General features: G+C 36.2%; 1 protein-coding gene across 6 annotated transcripts in view; it reads right to left on the bottom strand.

The window, feature by feature from the left end:
- The window catches only part of LOC107659404 (unconventional myosin-IXb-like), a 32,431-nt gene that overhangs the window by 4,350 nt on the left and 9,260 nt on the right, over positions 1-18,821 (bottom strand). For 4 of the 6 annotated variants that reach the window (XM_016448330.1, XM_016448335.1, XM_016448329.1 and 1 more), the window contains exons 3-34: positions 15,283-15,377; positions 14,954-15,016; positions 14,735-14,834; positions 14,328-14,428; positions 13,097-13,220; positions 12,452-12,541; positions 12,120-12,236; positions 11,815-11,949; positions 11,599-11,720; positions 10,997-11,138; positions 10,717-10,912; positions 10,551-10,626; positions 10,320-10,412; positions 9,982-10,089; positions 9,752-9,791; positions 8,996-9,118; positions 8,687-8,767; positions 8,478-8,588; positions 7,248-7,370; positions 6,998-7,147; positions 6,094-6,218; positions 5,542-6,018; positions 5,135-5,210; positions 3,019-3,104; positions 2,739-2,830; positions 2,348-2,532; positions 2,057-2,164; positions 1,758-1,928; positions 1,282-1,323; positions 1,072-1,183; positions 912-985; positions 530-719 (exon numbers count right to left, since the gene is read on the bottom strand). In XM_016448330.1, the coding sequence (XP_016303816.1) occupies positions 530-719; positions 912-985; positions 1,072-1,183; positions 1,282-1,323; positions 1,758-1,928; positions 2,057-2,164; positions 2,348-2,532; positions 2,739-2,830; positions 3,019-3,104; positions 5,135-5,210; positions 5,542-6,018; positions 6,094-6,218; positions 6,998-7,147; positions 7,248-7,370; positions 8,478-8,588; positions 8,687-8,767; positions 8,996-9,118; positions 9,752-9,791; positions 9,982-10,089; positions 10,320-10,412; positions 10,551-10,626; positions 10,717-10,912; positions 10,997-11,138; positions 11,599-11,720; positions 11,815-11,949; positions 12,120-12,236; positions 12,452-12,541; positions 13,097-13,220; positions 14,328-14,428; positions 14,735-14,834; positions 14,954-15,016; positions 15,283-15,377 (3,928 nt within the window). The remainder of the gene's footprint in view (positions 1-529; positions 720-911; positions 986-1,071; positions 1,184-1,281; positions 1,324-1,757; positions 1,929-2,056; positions 2,165-2,347; positions 2,533-2,738; positions 2,831-3,018; positions 3,105-5,134; positions 5,211-5,541; positions 6,019-6,093; positions 6,219-6,997; positions 7,148-7,247; positions 7,371-8,477; positions 8,589-8,686; positions 8,768-8,995; positions 9,119-9,751; positions 9,792-9,981; positions 10,090-10,319; positions 10,413-10,550; positions 10,627-10,716; positions 10,913-10,996; positions 11,139-11,598; positions 11,721-11,814; positions 11,950-12,119; positions 12,237-12,451; positions 12,542-13,096; positions 13,221-14,327; positions 14,429-14,734; positions 14,835-14,953; positions 15,017-15,282; positions 15,378-18,821) is intronic. The other 2 variants (XM_016448333.1, XM_016448334.1) reach the window with 2 other exon arrangements.

The raw sequence follows: 18,821 nt of genomic DNA, 5'->3' as shown, positions 1-18,821 counted from the left end.
GGTCGTGTCCTCTTTTGGAAGACCAAACAAAGTAGTTTCGCTTTCACAACGAAACACACAGCGTCACACACGACAGGCTAGAGTGAGCGGCGGCCGGAGGCCGAGAGTGAGCGGAGGCCGGCTTGAGTGAGCGGCGGTGGGCTTGAGAACGGCGCGGCCGGCGGATTCGGTGAAGGAGCGTCCGGCGGGCTTGTGGCAACCACGTGTGACGACCCCGGGCTTGACTCCGCTTCGTCCATGCAAATCTTCCCACATCGTGACGTAGACATGTGGGGGCGTGTTAGAACGAGCCGTTTTAGGTAGGTGTGGTTGACTCTTAACTTTTATAAAGAATATCTCTTTGGATTTGAGACTTTAGTCTTTGCAACTTTACAGATCTTCTTTATGCACCAAGAGCTTGTAACACTCCAAAGAGAAAGGAAAAATTTAAATTGCATCATATGACCCCTTTAAACAAAATTTACTTTAAGGAAGTACCCTCTAATTTCTGATAATGAGGTGTTAAAGAGCAATCAAATCACACTATCACCTTTCTCTAGAATGTGGTGAAGCTCTTTGGCTCGGCAGGCTGAGCCAGACTTGCGGTAGATGCCCTCTGTGTACAGTCCGTTCATTTCGACATGTACCAGCATCTTCTCCATGACAAAGGGTACAGAGTCAGCTGTGCGGACCAAGGCACAGAGCGGTACACCAAAGTGGAGGGTCTGCTCACCCTCTTTCTAAATAATGGAAACATACAAATAAACTAACTATATGATCCAACACATCTTTTATTACAAATAGAAATTAAACTTCTGTCACTATCTACACTATCATGTTAGCGAGGTTGAGTAGATGATGGCAAAAATTTCACTGGGTGTATATGTGATGGAGTAATACTACATAAAGTAATATATGACAGCAGTGCTCACCTTCCTGTCACAGTGACCCGTGCAATTTACAGTTATCTTGCTCAGACACTTCTTATGACACACCATTTTACAAGCTGAAACAGAAAACACAGCATAAATGAAGTACCACTGAACCATTGTCAATTAGCATTGTTTAAGGAAAAGGATGGTGGATACTTACAGCTGCACATGAAGGCCTTTTCCATTCCCCATATGTATGAGCTGCACTGGTCACATGATTGCATTATAGTCACCTGGTATGTGCTAAATAAGTGACCCAGTGGGCCGTCAGGCTTACAGACAAAACAAAAGGTTTTGGAAGAGGTGCAATAAATATTCACATCATATATTATAAATATAAACGTGTTTCTATGTCATGAAAATAACTTACACATTTATCTCTTTTAGATTTTCTTCTATTCCTCTCCTTAACCTGAAAATGAGACCGAGGGAAACACAAGCTAAATTCAAGGAAAAATGATAACTAGTTTGGGTCAGATCAATAATTAAAAAAAAAAAACTTTTATGTAGCATAAAATTGGTCAAAAGTGATAGCAAATACATTTATAAAGTTACAAAACATTTAATTTGTAAAAGATTCTACAAAAAAACGTAATAATATTTAATATTACAGTTTTACTCTCCTTTTGATTAAATAATTGTAGCCTTGGTAAGTATAAGAAACGTTTTTCATAAACATTAGAAAATTTGATTCAACTGGGAATTGTATTTCTGTGGAAATTTAAAGTCTTCTATGGAATTCTGCAGGCCCAGATTCTTTGAGGATCTGGTGATAACTTACCTTCTCAAAAATATATTTGAGCAAAGCTAAGCTTCTGTGGCAATCTTTACAACTTATTAAGTTACCTTGCAAGGCTCTGTCTCCAGTCGTTTGAGCTCCCCCCTGATAAATCCATCCAGAACTGACTGAAAAAGATTTACCACCAGCGGCACCTCAGATGCTTTCTTGAGCCCTGCGAGACTGGCTACCCTCTTCTGGTAACCTGACATCAGGTCCTTATAGCCGATATTGGGATTCTTTTGGGCACAAGAAACGGATCATTTCAAAAACTTGCCAAAAAACGTAACTTTTTTTTTTTTTTTATCTACTGCACTTGTGAAACTACGATGAGAGTAAAGTTATAGATGAGTGCAGATAAACTCACTGATATGGAGTACATGCTTTTGATGGTGTCTCTGAACTGCGTGGTGGCTAAAAAGAAGATTTTCTCCGTTTCTGAGAGTACCTTTGAGCGGGTGCTTAGATCGTTCATCTGGATTCAAAACCACACCATAAGATCAAGTATTTAAAAGTACAAAGTGATGACTAACAACAAACTATCAGGATCAGGACTATCAGGAACTAAAGGAAACATTTATAACAACTAGGGTGTCAAATCCAAAAACCGAAATACCTTTCAAAATGCTAATGAAGAATAAACATCAACAACACAAACCTGATTTCCCAAGAACTCATCCAAATGGTGAAGTTCATTACTGTCAGTGATCTCTCTGTCCAGCGAAGCATTCCACTTCTCCTGGACACGAGTAGCTCGGCTGATTTTAATGGTGGGGTTGCGACGGGGTCCAGGAAAAGTGGCTGAGTTCTTGACACGTGGAGAATAGGAGTGAGAGCCACTGGCTTTTGGCCCGAAGAGACAGAGGTAAATGAGAGAAAAAGAGGTAAGTCATTGCAACTCGAACAAGCACTCACAACTGGTCTACTTTTTTTCCAACATATCTTGTATGTATGTATGAGCTTATGTATGCATGTATTTCACAAATACAATAAATTATTAATTTAAATATTTCTGAATGAATGAAGTGAGTCTTGGAGAATAATTTAACCTAGCTCCTCTTTTTCTGCCAATGTCTTCGCCATAGTTACATTCCCATCCTGGGGTGTCAGGCGCCTTTTAAAATATTTTAGGAATCCCCGCCTACAGGATATAAACAGAAAAAAAAAATGAAATAGAAATGCAAGCAACACACTTATATGTATTATAAAATGTTTAAAATCGATTTAAAACAAAAACAAACAAACATCACATTAGCTGAGATATTTCAAGTAAAAGCTAGAACAGCAAGATTCAGCAAGGTAACATGCTGATGGAAAAGCACTGATCACCTTTCTGGTGTGCTGGACGGTGCGATTACTTCACTTGTTCTTCTTGTGATACTTATGCACCCCTCAGATTCTACAGGTGACTGGATCTGAAAGACCAAAGCATGTTGAGAGACTCAATGAGAATGATTATCATGAAACTGCAGAAAAAAAGTGGCACACTCATCCAAACCCTGAATGCCTGACAATCACTCCAATCAAAACTACACATAACAATGATGAGTTTTTAGTGTATACATCACTTTGTTACCCATAGTCCCGTCATGCATTCAGATCAGCAAACCAGCCACTGACAGTTCAGGACAAAGCAAGACAACATTCAAGCGGACGCAAAACAACAGTTTAGCTGACAACCATTTAGCAAAGAATGTTTTCTAACCAAAATATTCACTGATAATGCAGATCGAGTGGGTTTATTTCCTCGAATTAGTGCCACCACCAACCTCCCACACTGCATTCCAAGATCCATGTTGACCTTTTTTGCTATGGGTTATGGAATTTTAGCAGTATTTCATATTGCTGTACAAAATGTCTTGCTAAATCTGCACAAGGTCTGACAATTATTAGTAAAATTATGAAAATTACTGTTAAATTAGTTGGCAAAGCTCTTCAGAGCCACAGCATCCACCATTGTGAGACAATTTTCTGTGATAAGTAAATAAATAAATAAGAAACTAAAACCTCACAAAACAGATACTGGAGCTGTTAAAGCTTGGAGTCAATTTTGAGGAAGTGAGTGTTACAAAAAAAGTTAATATAAATTAATATAAAATAGAATGTGATTATGATTAAAATATTCTAGAATGTGATATTATTTAAGACCCAATTAGTACTATAAAAGATGATTAAATCACTTCTATAATGATACCAATCGTTGAAGCCATACAAACATCAAAAGCATTGGCCAGTTTTAGGTATATAGAGTCAAACATTTAAAACATCTGCAAATCAGCAACCACAACATTCTTCTTCTTACATTTATTTACTATATTCACTAATTAGCACACCTAGCAGCAGCCTCAGTGCGTGTACTGTGTCAAATGAAACAAAAAAGGTCAGAAACCAGCTTCCAGTCAGAAACATCAAGAACAGGATCAGCCTGGTTTCCAAAGAGAAGTCTTTGAAACTTTCTACATTAAGCTAATGCTGATTCTCATGGTATGTTAGCTGTTGCGTGCAAAAGCAAGGCCCCAACAGCTCGAATGGTCCCTTTGTAATCGTTGTAACTGGGTCAGTCTTTTACCACAGTCTCCAGTTCCATGCGGATACTGGACTGGTTGGGAGTGGAGGGGCTTATGGGAGGTAGGGGAAAACTCCAGTACTTCATATCGCTTAGATCCAAATGATCCAACTTCAGCCCGCTGCGGGGACGTGCTAGCCGGCGCTTGTGTCTGAAATGCTTACGGTTGTGAACCATAACCTATGATACGCCAACCGGTTTAGATGAGGGGAAAAAAACCCAAAACGTAACCTGTACCAGCTGATCCAGTTATGTATAAACACTGTGAAATAATCAGTACAGCATCTTTGAAATTCTCTCAACATACACAACCGTTCAGAGGTTTGCAGTTGGTAAGATTTTTAAAATGTTTTTGGAAGAATCTCTTACACTGATATTATTAGAACATAAAATAAATGTATTCTATTTTAATATATTTTATGTAATTTATTCTTGTGATGGCAAAGCTTAATTTTTAGCGGCCATTAATCCTTCAGAAATCATTCTGATATGCCGATTTGAAGAAACATTTCATATTTCATATTATAAGAAAACTTTTGTGCTGCTTAATATTTTTGTGTAAACTGTATGTATTTTTTATTTCCAAGATTCTTTGATAAATAGAAGGTTTAAAAGAACAGCATTTATTTGTAATAGAAAATTTGGTAACATTATAAATGTTTTTAATGTCCCTCTTGATTGATTTAATGGGTCCTTGCTGAATAAAAGGATGCATTTCGTTCTTTAAAAAAAGTCTTACTGAACCAAAACTTTTGAATGGTAGTGTATACATTGGTATACATCTGTTTTGGGGAACAAGAAAAAAATGAAAGTCCATTTTTTTTTTGGAGCTCTCACAACATTTTTGATTTAACAGACAGACTAATTTTTAAACAGTACCTCATTTTTGGATGATGAGGATGAGCTGTCCGACTCTGAAGAACTCATTCTGGACACATTATCCAGGGACTGGGTCCTATCATATAAGAAATAGTAACAAATAAATAAGGAATAATGTACTATCAGCCAGTCATTACGGCATGAAAAACTTTGGCAGAGTGAAAATTTGTGTTAATGACCAACTGAATATACATCATTACATGGCTGATTAAGAGATAAATGATGAGACATAAAACATTGATGATATTTTCAGGTACAACAGTCAAATATACAGTTTAGTGGTTATACAAAAATAACTGATTTATTAACACGCATTCCAGAGAGTCACATAATAAAAAAAACAACATAAAAAGAGTTTTTACTTATAAGTCTTTATTTAAAAAAAAAAAGACCAAAACAAAACTCACCGTAAACCCGATTTTCTCAGGCTTTGAAGTCGTAGCATCTCAGCACTGACATTCTCCATATGTGCTACTTCCCTCCTCCTCTCCTTCCATTTCTCAGGCTTCTCCTTCAACCTGGTTGTCCTGTTGTGACATTGTAGGTGTACATTATTTTGAGTTTTATCAGAACCACTTTGGCTCATGTTCAGTGGAAGAGACACAGGCCGAGGGAGGCCTGCAGGAGATGGTTGTCTTTCTTTATTGCCAATATAGTCTTTATCATCTTGAACGAGTTGATCCTCATTGATGCTGAGTTGCTTTGTGATTCTAGTCGGATGTATTGTGACCTTAGGCTTGGTCCCTGTGTTTGACTGCGGGCTCAGCTCCTCTGTCTTCTTTCGTTCAGGTGTGCAGGATTCATCAGGCAGTAGAGGTTGTGGCTTTGGCAGACTTGGCTTCTTTTCCTCAGTCTTGTTCAACTGGCCCAGCTCTGTCTGAGATCTGAAAGAAAGATCAAAATGACTAATATTGTTTTACCTAGAAGTAAAAAAACACTCAAAGGTAACTTGGACTTACATTTGTGCTTTGAGATTTTCTCGCTTCTTCAGATATTCAGCTCTCTCCTTGGACCTTCGCCATGCAGTCTGGATCACAATAGCTGCTCTGCTTCGGTATGTCTGCCGCAAATAACGCCACGATCGCTGAGGGATGAGAGAGGAAACATCTGCTCAAGTACATTTTCATTTATTGCCGAGTTTCCCAACCAGGTCCACAATCCGTTTGAGCCTCATGACGATTAAAAATTAAAATAAATTACATAATAATGTATAACAGCATTACATAAAATGAGAACATTTAACTGGAACATCTCTGTCTAACACAGGATGAGACTTAAACACTATTGGTTTGTTTAAAACAAAGAGAAAGACTACATTTTAAATGCATACACAACTGCTCAAAAGTTTGGGATGGTAAGAGTTTTTTTTATGATTTTGAATGAAGTCTCTTATGTTCACCAAGAATGCATTTATCAGATGTACAGTAAAAACAGTAATATTATTAAATAATACTACAATTTAAAATTACAGTTTTCTTTTTTAAATGTAATTTATTCCTGTGATGCAAAACTGAATCACATGATACATCAGAAATAATTTGAATATGCAGATTTGGTGCTCAAGAAACGTTTCTAATTTTTATCAGTGCTGAAAACAGCTGTGCTTTTTCATTGTTTTGTGCAAACCATTATACATTTTTTCAGGATTCTCTAATAAAAAAATAAAGTTGAAATGCAAAGTGGAAATCTTGTGACATTTTTGATCAATTTAATGTGTCCTTGCTAAATAAAGTATTTATTAATTAAAAAAAATCTTACTGACACCAAATTTTTGAAGGTTATATTATTTATTATATTTATTTAAAGGTTAGAATATTACTTGGCTATTACTAGACAACCCCTGGCCAACCAAACGAATAGTACCTGTATGGTTATAATTCCTTCCCTCTCGCGCAAATATTGTTTCCTCATCAAACAGGCACGGAACCATCTCTGCAGGATGATGATGCTCCTCATTACTTCTTTATGAAGGGCTTCTTGAAGTATTTGTCTTTCTGACTCTTTCAAGAACACCTGTGCACATAGTTTGATGGTCAGTCATGGAAAGCTGTATCTGAATGACAAAATGCAGATTGTGAGTATTTCTTTAGTGAAGAGTGTACGTGAAATAAACCTTGGTTCGGCCAATCTGAAAACTAGAGCTGGGTAATCCCATCTTGGTCAGCAGGTTGGTGATGTCCTGTTGAGGTGTTGATATTTCCTTTGGTAGCAGCACTCTGAACTGATCTGTAAACTCCTGCAGTGACATTGTTAAATAAGACATGTCTTGTATGCATTCATGGTTACAAAATGTATTATTTTCAAATAACTAATATTAATGGAATAGTTCACTCAAAAGAGTTTGTTTCTTCATCGGAACAGATTTGGAAAAAGCATTACATCCCTTGCTCCTCAGAATGACAGCATATTACGAGCAAAATGTGTGTCCATAATACATAATAACGCTTCCTCCAATTACAAAATGGTTTGGGATCCATCCCCTGTTGTCCTCTTGCATCAAACATCCACCAACATATTTGTTTAGAACTGTTTTGGACTGTTTTCGCTTGTAAACGGTGCTTAATCTATGTATATTTCTCTCCTGATTCAGACAATATGACTTTTTCACTGAAGAAAGCAATATTATGGATAGAGGACTTGCATTTAAGCCGGAAGCAACGCTTTAAGGTTAAAAACATCTTGATGGATTTGTTAATTACAAACACACAGCTTTTTGCTTCATAAGACGTTAATTGATGGACTGGAGTCGTGTCAATTACTTGTTTTTATCAGCTGTTTGGACTCTCATTCTGACGACACAGCAAGAAAAATGATACATTTCTCCAAATCTTTTCCGATTCAAAAACAAACTCATCTACATCTCGGATGGCCTGAATAAATTTCCAGCAAATTTTCATTTTTGGGTGAACAGGGTTATTAATCAATGAAAACAAATTAAGCAATCAAATTAACCTAAAAAAAATTGCAAATATCCGTATCTGCTGAGAAGTCTTCAAATGAAAAAGAAACTAGGAACATTATTTTAGCAGACGAGTAAAGCATTAAATAGACATAAAAAAAAAAATCAATATATGCCTATTACTGGCATACAGTCCACTACAAACCATTTTGTAATCGTTTATTAATCTATCCCTTTTTAATGCTTTTAATCTTCTCAATGTTTTTAATTAATTAATTTATTTATTCAATAAAACTAAATGCCATATTAGCACATTTATGTAAGGGTCAAGGGACATAAACAAATTGGTTATTTAAGCAGTTAGTTAAAAATTACTTTAAAACTGTATTAAATTAAGAGCCCTATTAACAATTATTAATTAAAAAGCAATCCATGTTACATTACCTTGAAGGTGAATTTGGCTCCATACCCAGACATCCTTATCCGAACCGTCTGTAGCATGCTGGTGTACCTCAGCTGCTGAAGGACTAGAGCATCATCAAAGTGCATTTCCCTCTGTAAACACGTTCACCAACATATATAAAGAACAATGATCCTTGACCTAATACATCAAATGGATGAATCGCAAAACTTACAATAGCTCTCTTCCATACCTTATCACCATTTGATCTGATACAGCGGACAAAGAACGGTTCTGCTTTCCTCAGGGTTTCCAACAGCTTGCTTAGTGATGCCTGGACAGTTTAAAACATGAAAGCATGTGACTCATTGAGTCGTCCATCAGCAACCATTAAACCCTTGCAAATCATATCAAAACCTCCCCACAGCTTAGGGGGTCTGAACCTTTTATCTAATTTACAACTACCACAGAAGAGGCTTTCACACAGAGATGGAACAAACCGATCTATAAGCCCTCTGATGAAAGAGCTTATGCTTTCCACACTAAGATAATAATATTGAACCTGGAACTGAGTACTGATGCTTGGAGGTTTCTTCTTGGTGTGTAGACGGAGCAGCGACCTGGTCGCCCGATTGTGCTGCGTCAGGCCCATAATAAACTTCAGAGAGTGTGAATCTATGAGATTCTGTACAGAAAACAACAGAATAACATTTAGTACAATCTCTCATATTTTAAACCAAAAAAAATAATACACATGTATTGCACAGTAAAATATACATTTTCTTTTATGTTTTCTGAAGTGAGTCTCGCCCATGTACAACTTTGGATATACCTGAACTGAATTTATTCCTTATAATTCTACAATAATTCACATAAATCTTGTGATCTAAAGGCATCTAAAACATTTTTAAAATATTTTTTATTATATAACAAATATTTGTATAAAAATATATATGATAATATAAAAACAGAAATATTGTGAAAAAAAAAAATCAGTTTAAAATAACTGTTTTCTATTTTAATATATTTGTGCATATTTTGTTCTGTAATGGCAAAGCTGCATTTTCAACAGCCATTACTATGTGTGTGTTTCTGAAATACTTGACATTAGCTTTGTAGACAAATATAAATTGTGACTATGTATGACTTTGAATAGTAAACTAACTTTTTTTTTGTTATTCAATGAGCTGGACAGCCAACAAGTATCAAGCGTACATGGGCACTCCTTCGGTATGGTTTAAAAATAGCATCCTAAATGGTACCTCATAAACTTGCTTTAGCAAAAACTACTACAACAAGTTTTGATGAATGAATTTACCTTAGGAATAAGCTGCTTGTGTCTGTTTGGCCTGTTCTTCCTAGATAGTGGTAACATACAATTAAGATTTTGATTGAAAATATTAAGATTTTGAAGAGAAAAAAACAAAACAAAAAGGACAGAATATTTCAGTTGATTTTTTCAAATTAAATTACACATAAGCACAAGCTGAAACAGAGAGCAGTGGTGCCGCCACAGACAGATGGTCACAGAACATGTGGCCCACTCACTGAAAGAAGAGACGAGACTTCCTCACAGAAATTGTGGATAGACGCAACTTTTGAGGAACTTCACCACCAAACTGCTTAAGGGATTGGAGGACTTTGGCATGCAATTCCCTGATTGAACCCAACCCCAAATCAGAAATGTTTAGAAAGGAGATAAATACTACAAACACAATAAAATAAAGACAGTATACAGCTGAAATTAGTCAGTCCAAACACCCATTTCACAATGAATCCAGTGAAAAAGGAAATCAGTTAGACTCTTAATTCACAGGAGAAAATCATCATCAGATGTAGAAGATTCCAAGCCTGGTATAAAGACCCTTGAGTGATGGTGAACTTACTTCTTATTTTCAAAAGTTGCAAAAATGTCCTCAAAGGCTTCGAGTGGACCCTCTTCAGACCGATCAAAAGAAAAGTCAATCAAAGCCCCCTGACTGTGTAGAGATCGAAATGCATTTATGAGCAGTTAAATGGCCATTTGTATAGATATAAAACAAACACTGTTATTTGCCATAAATCCACTGTTCCATCAAGATGCCACAAATCTACAGGAACTAATCCAGTCCATTTACCTCTTTAGCCTATCTACCACAGTGCTGGGTCTCTTCATTTCCCCAAGAGAGTGCCTGGAGTAGCGCCTGACCTGATCTGATATGGAAACAAGCATGTTAAAATCAATGGTAATCCACTTATGTAAGCTCTAAGTAAAAAGGTGTTAGCAGATCGCATAAATGTTACCTGGATGTTTTTCCGCCCAGCTTCGTCCAGCCTCGTTAAACACAGCCAGGGTGCGTATCGTGGCCCTAAGGATGCCCCACCTGAACACAGCCACTGGATTAGCCCCGATCAGCTGCCGCAGGTAACTGCACTCACTACTACGAAGCAATGCAACAATATCCGGCCTCATGTGGTCTGTGTTCTTCTCTCTGAAGTCCTATAGGGCAGGAACATCACAAAAGCTGTTTAGTATTGTGTTCCCACCATTGAAAAAAAATCGTTTCAGGGTCTTTTCCTTTACCTTTATCTGGTATTTGACCTTGCCAGCAAAATGCCGGATAACAAAAGCTGGTACCCGGACTGGGGTCTGCACAAAGAACGGGTTGTTCTGGTGCTGCTGCTTAAACTTCTCTAGTAGAGTGCTGTCTGTGGCTTGAGGAAAACTAATGAGGGAATAACTCAGAATATTAACTACTGGACCACTAGAAACCCCATAAAAAGATATTATGAGAGAAGGCTTAACAATTCACATTCTGTACTATCCATACTAAATTGTTTGCAAGATACAATTCAAGTAGTGGATCAGAAGATAATGTACCTTTTTTCAGTGGATTTTCACAGTGTGCACATGCTTTTAAAAGCATGTAATATATATGCGAGTATTTTTTGTATTTGTTTGGAAACAAAATCTTAAAAAGCGCAATTTTTTCCATTAAGAGAAACTAATATTCTATTAGTCTAAGTCTTTTTTTGCAAAGTAGATTCTAAATGTTTAATTTAAGAATTAAAGCACAGTAAAATTAAGTAACTGCACTTTCCACTAAAGGAAATGACATTTTATGCACCAATATTACAGTGCATACAGTAGTACTAAAAAGCCATTCTTTATGGGATTGAACTCACTTGCTCTCCTCATCCAGCAGATAAAACAGCCCGGTGGGTTTCTTGCTGAAGAGACTGATGCAGCCAATATTGTCAGGGTAGTCAATATTGTGCCATATGATTCCCTCTGCCATGTACTCTTCCTAAAACACAATGCAAGCTTGAGGCATATGCTGCAGAAATTCCCGTCCACAATTAGAGGAGACATCAAAGTACAACTCAGACATCAGAACTCACTTGTTCAAGCTTAAATATGCACTGATTGCAGTAATACTGTAGTTGTTCATTGGCATAATTAATGCAGAACTGTTCGAAACTGTTCGTCTTGAAATCTTCAAATCCAAATATGTCCAGGACACCAATGGATAGGCACTATGAGGAAGAGAATATTTTATAAAATTCATTGTCTAAGCAGATGCTTTCAGTTTGCCACCAGCTGAATGGATCAAGTCAAGTCCTTCCATAAAAACTACATATGTTATATGTAAATAAAATATAACATATAAACAAATACATTAAATGTATAAATTAAGGATTCATACCGGGACAGACTCTTCCAAATCTATCTTGTTAAGTAGAGCATGGTTGATTCGCAGGACAATCCAGTCGAACAGGGCACTGTACAGAGATTTGGCCATAGAGTCTCTGGCAGTGATGGCCTGAAGACAACAGTTTCAGTATGAGGTCAACAGATTCTTAGAGTACAGAAATGTAGAAAGACAAATGGAGAGGATAGAGCGGCCTCTTCAAACAGATGACTTCACACAAAGTATGAGAGATATGCATTAAACACATGACTAGTCAATGAATGGATGGTACAGAGTAGACAAATGTCAATATAATGTACCACCTAACACATAAAAGATGAAGTTACCTCACTGAGGCTATAAGGCAGGATTAGCGTGTCATTAGCAGTCATTGCTTTCCTAGTAGTCAGTGCTTCCACAAGCAGCTCCACTTTAACCTGTAATTGAACAGCAATTATATAAAAAAAGCTTTCAAACAGAGTATGACAGGAATTTGTCACCTGATCTAACAGACTTTCACAGATTGTGAAATCCTTTAAATGACAATTCCAAATAACAACTCAAGAAGTGCGAAATGGGTAAGCCGGGATTCCAATTGGAAAATCTGAAAGCCAATTGTGAAGAATCTAAAAGGAAAAAAACCTGCTAAGAGTCCTCTAAAAATCATGATTAAATCAAAATTATTAAAGGGTTTTTTTATTCTACAATGTCTTGAATATGATATGTGAATGCATATTTGTGTTTCGGTTAGTAATGATGATGGCATTTCTTTGCCATGTAGTTGGGGTGACCCAGTTAATTAATAGATGTCACTGCACAGTATTTCCAAAGAACTGTGGGGTGAGGTTTACTGTTGAGTATTACTATTTAAAGTAATTCTGTTTTTGTGCTGTATACCACAATGAATAGAAAAAAATTTTAACCAGTAGGAGGGACAGACGTTCAGCCTCTTATAGTGAATTTATATTGAACACTAAAGTAGCCAGTGGTACCTTAAGAAGGTCAGAGATAGCAGAAAGGACACGATCTGGCCCAACTTTAAGCCCCTCGGCAACAACTTTTGGCTCATACGTCACATTTCCCAGGTATAGAATGGCAGAGAGCACAGAGAATATCCTGAAAAAGACCATCAATAATGAACTACAATAAATATGAAGTATATTTATAAAATATATTTACTTTCTTTGCAAGGCAATTCCTTAAAGAATTACATGTCCAAAAAACATATTGCAATGGAATGTTTGGTACTTTTTTAGGTAACAAATCAAATTGAATGACACATGGGAATAGATCTTGAATAATTTAACAAGTTCCTATTTTGTCTAAATAATTATATTTCTAACACTGTATAAATAATTATTAGTTACCATATTTATATAACCAGAACATTTGCATACGGAAACACTGCTGTTCCTTGGAAGACAGCTCAGAATTATTTAAATGTGTCAGGTCTGACGTTGCAGCATTGCATTCTGTCGTCATGGCAAAAAGAGCACAGTGCATATTGAAAGGCTTGATATATTTTCCCCCTCTGTGACAAGCACAGACTTGTACCAGAGCAGAATTCTTCATTTGTTAGTCATGCACACAGCTGGTAAATTTTCTGTAGTGTGACTTTATCCCTCTAGGACAAACTAATTAGACATCATAAATCTTATTTATACTTCTGTATTCTATATATATATATAGAATACAGAAGTATAAATAAGATTTATGATGTCTAATTAGTTTGTCCTAGAGGGATAAAGTCACACTACAGAAAATTTACCAGCTGTGTGCATGACTAACAAATGAAGAATTCTGCTCTGGTACAAGTCTGTGCTTGTCACAGAGGGGGAAAATATATCAAGCCTTTCAATATGCACTGTGCTCTTTTTGCCATGACGACAGAATGCAATGCTGCAACGTCAGACCTGACACATTTAAATAATTCTGAGCTGTCTTCCAAGGAACAGCAGTGTTTCCGTATGCAAATGTTCTGGTTATATAAATATATATATAAAGTACAGTTAAGTGTAAATGTAATGGTTCTAACAGAGCTAAATAAATATTACAGATTAAGCATAATCCAAAAATGAGGCAACTGTACTTACACAAATAATTTAATTGGGGAAAATAATTAATTCACTTAATTTCAGATTGAATCTAAAACATAAAAATAAATATAAAATTCCTTCATCACCATCATAATATTTATTTTACTTGAAATCGCTTCTCACTTACTGCTTTTTGGTTGGAGGCAGAAAACCAACCATCTCCATGGCCTGATGAAGTCTCCTGAATTCATGCTTCATTTCTGCTTGATCCTCCGAAATTGGGATTTCCTGTGAGGGGCAGAAGAGTGAAGAATTAATGGAATAAAACTGTTGACATACAGTAAGTAATAAGAAATAGCAATATAAATAAGATGGACAGGTCAGCCCAGAAAATATAGTCTTGAAAGAATTTGATTATTACAGTGTCTTATCAGGACAAAAACACTGATAGGCTTAAGAAGAATTCTCCATTTGCCCTCCGTTTCATCTCACTATTGCTCAAAAGACAATCGAGAGCATCGTGAACCCTAAATGAAACTATAATGGCTTTATTAGGGAAAACTGATTGTCTGTGATTGCTGTTCTGAGAGTTACTTCTTTGAGGTAGTGGTATTCTTCAGGACGCAGGAGCTTGAACTCATCTTTCTCCTCTTCTGAGGCTCCAATCAAAAGGTAGTAAAAAACATGGTAATTCCTGAAGGTCAGATTACAAACAGACATGGAATGTATGTTGATGTGATACATTTTTCACATCTCCAACACTTTCAATTAAAATGTAAAATGGATAAAGATAATTGTTTTCCATTGTTTTACCTTTCAGTTTTTCCTCTGGACACTAGGCGGCATTTCTCCAGTAAGTATTTCTCAACAACAGCCCTAAAACATTGAGCAAACAGTATTAGGAATTTTAGATCAATTCAGATCAATGGCATGCAATTTTGTTTTTTTTTCTGCCAACTTTTTGAAAAGATAGGGAATGAGATCAACAAATGTTGTATGGGGGATATGAACATGAATTATTAGTACTACATAATATTTATAAATAAACATTATCCTCATAATATAAAATACATTAGCTGATGAGAAGCTGTGGGAGTTCTGGTGTGTGACGTCAAATGGGCAGAAGTACACAGATGACTCACCCTCTCACAACGCCGCTCTCCAGATAATTCACTTGAATGAACTTCCCAAAGCGGCTTGAGTTGTTGTTGTATGCTGTTTTAGCATTTCCAAAGGCCTGAGGAACCCCGAAAAGGAATGCATCAGATAGGCAAATTGTTTTAAGCTCACAGAAAAATATTTCAGACTAAAAAAAAAACACTGATATGACTTTCATGAATGTTGACAGACAACTCTTGTGTTGAGGCAAAGATGGTGGCCTAACTTAATCGGTTCAACTAGCCTTTAAAACTTGTCGAACAGACAAACTGTGTCTGAAACCACAGCCAACAGCCTCCCATTTCTGACATTAGAATATTACTATTATTAGTTGCTCAAACCATAGCATGTAGGTTGTCATAGATTACAAAAAGGAAAAAAAAAAAAAAAACATTTAGTGGGCAACACAGAACTACTTTTATCTCACCCACAGGCATTACAAACAAATGAACACATCTATCTTAGATGGCTTGTTGCCCAGTTTGATTTGTTTGTTGATGTAGTTAATGCTGATATACGTGTAATTTTACCCATGCTAAAATGCTTCCTCCAATTCCAGTTAAAAGGAATAGTTCACCAAAAAAATTTAAAATCTGTCTTCATTTATTCAACCACGTCATTTAAAACTCAAATTAAATTGTTTTGAAGAATCTCTGAACCACTCTTTTTAATACAATAAAAACAGATTGTAGGGACTATCAAGCTCCAAAATGGACAAAAAAACATAAAGTACTCAAAATTACTTATTTGCTACATTCAAGTCTTATGAAGTCATACGATAGCTGTGTGAAAAACAGATCAAAATTTAAGTCATTATTCAGTTAACATATTGTTCTCTGTTTTTTTCCAGAACAATGGCAGATAATGGGTGTTTTTGAAATTATATTTGATATATTGTTTTGTGCCACAAGAAGTGATGAAATTACACACTGCAGTTTTTAAGCAAAATTTTCTGTAGTCAGATATTGGCGTGTAAAATGTAATGACAGGCTTGTACACTGCACTCTATTGATTCTCAACATGTGCATACTTTCAACATGATCTCTACCATTACCATCATTCAGGACTTTTTTCCTGTTGTAAACTTTGTTTTTAAACATAGAGTTTCCTTGTTCCACTTCCATGTTCAAAGGAAAATAAATACTGAGGAAACGCATGAATAGAAAGAAAACTGAATGAGATGTTACATCTGTCAGTTGTTAAAGGGGTCATATGATGCAATTTCAAGTTTTCCTTTATTAAAGCATGTCAACATATTCTGTTACACCAAATACACAAAATAATGATCTTTAAAAAAGCATCATATGACCCCTTTAAGTTTTTATCAGCTGGCCTGAAAGAGCCTGTCATGACATGTTGGCGTACGCCGACTCATTCTGTATTCTGATAAAGCCAGCGCCCAGCGCTTCCACATATGAAACAGAATAATTCAGAGTTAGAAGCTCAACAATGAGGCCAAGATCAGGCCTAACACTGCTGTGCATCTTCAACAGCTGCTAGGTGTGCTTCCCACAGAGCTCTCTCGTATCCCTTTCGCACGGGAGAAGTAAAAGGACAAAGGTCACAAGCACACTCCTCAGATGCATCTTTAATGACTATCAAATGAAACTGAAAACTGAATTGCAGAAACTCTCAATATCAAAGTTCAGTAAAAGTGAGAGTAAAATTCAGTGCAAGTGCAACAAATTTTATTCTCAAGATGTGACATGACCCATTTTTGTTTCTCAAAAACATCTGTTCCATATATTTTCAACAGTAACTGGATTTATTTTACATTTTCGAAAAACAAAAAGCTGCAGATGGTTGCTAATGATTTTGGGATATTGTTAAGCAGATGCTAGCGTGGTCTTGGTGGTTGTTACCTTACCTCAAATGAGTCTCTATGATATTCTGATTCCTACATATGGCTTGGGTTCCTCCTTTATTGCAAGGGATATTTTTTTTCTAGCATCTTATCTACCAAACTACTACTAAATCACAAGTCATTTAAAAATCTCTTCAATAAGTTACATGATTTAAGACATCATTTATCATGTCCATAGTGTAATCTTGCAGCTGAAGTTTAATACAAACATTTAAGGATTTATTCTAACCCTAAATATGAGCAGTTAAAAAAATATTATTTCCTTATAATGCCCATAATTTCCATAATGTAAAACCACAACATATATCCCATCTTACCTTCCTGGTTCTATTAAAAAATTTTCTTATTTTGTTACATAAGAGAGGCCAGTAAACAGGACTATCTTTTTAAAACAAGACTAATTTCATAGCATTTTTCGAATATGTATGAACACCTAAATATCTAATGAAAAACTCTTTAGGTGAGGAAAGCTGTACAATTCCAATATCTGCCCAAAGGCTAAGCTGTATGAACCAAAACATAAAACACAATTATCACGGTGGTGGAGTCTCTCAACTGGTGCATAATAGATAAACAGCACCATGTGTAAATAACACTATCAGACAAACAATATGCATATTGTTGTGAGGGGTGCAAGTGAACGCAATGCACAAAGGCCTCTATGAAACAGTGAAGTGGGATACAGGGACAGGTGCTATTAATTCAACAAAGCCAAAGGAGGATAACATAGAACTCAGTAATATGAAGCAACGCTTATTTGTACTAAGAAGTATCTAAGCACTGCCAAGTTTGTGTATTTTTATATTTATTTATATTTTCAGGATTTTTGGATGAATAGAAAGTTCAAAAGAACAGCATTTATTTGAAATACATTCTTTTCTGTATCATTGTCAAATAAATGTCTTAAAGGGGTGGTTCACTCGGTTTTTTTCTAGGCTTGATTGTGTTTATGGGGTGCAGTCTAACATGTTAATGCTTAGTTTTTTAAAAAACACATTATTTTTCACATAATTTACCTTTATTCCACACCGCTCTGTCCCTTCTCTGAGAAACGGACTAATCAGTTCCTTCTTTTATGAAGCCCCTCCCTCAGAAATACGTGATGGGCTCTGATTGGTTAGCTGGCCCAGTGTGTTGTGATTGGCTAAACCGCCTCTAGTGCGCGTCTAATCGTCCCGCCCCTCACCTCAGCGGCATGTGCTCCGGTTGTATTGTAAACAGTGTTGTCGTTAATATCGCTTATCAGTTTGAGTCCGATTGAGAAGCAGAGGATATTATTGAAGAGGATCGTGCAGAACCTGTGCAAGCATGGCTTTTAATGGTAGGCCTATGTTTTTTGTTTGTTGTTGTCTCATACTTTTAGATATGCTGTTATTTGTAAATGCTACTGCTTATGTTAACTTCTAATATACTGTTTTATCTTGATTAAATCTTTAATACAGCAGAATACATGGTTGCATTATAGCATTTTTTTAACAGTAAGAAGTGTTTTGCCAGCAAGTATTGCTCGTTACAGTAGCAACTGCGTACACGTCCATGTTTAACGCTTCTCATAGCTATGTGAAAATAAGTGTATAAATGGAACAGTTCATTGTTGGAGCTGAACTGAATGAGAGAGAGAGAGAGAGAGAGAGAGAGAGAGATGCAGAGCGTGTGCAG

This window comes from Sinocyclocheilus anshuiensis, unplaced genomic scaffold, assembly GCF_001515605.1.
Source record: "Sinocyclocheilus anshuiensis isolate Anshui unplaced genomic scaffold, SAMN03320099.WGS_v1.1 scaffold940, whole genome shotgun sequence".
Classification (NCBI taxonomy): Eukaryota; Metazoa; Chordata; class Actinopteri; order Cypriniformes; family Cyprinidae; genus Sinocyclocheilus; species Sinocyclocheilus anshuiensis.
The sequence above is the reverse complement of the archived record's forward strand: the minus strand, read 5'-3'. Positions and strand labels throughout refer to the sequence as shown.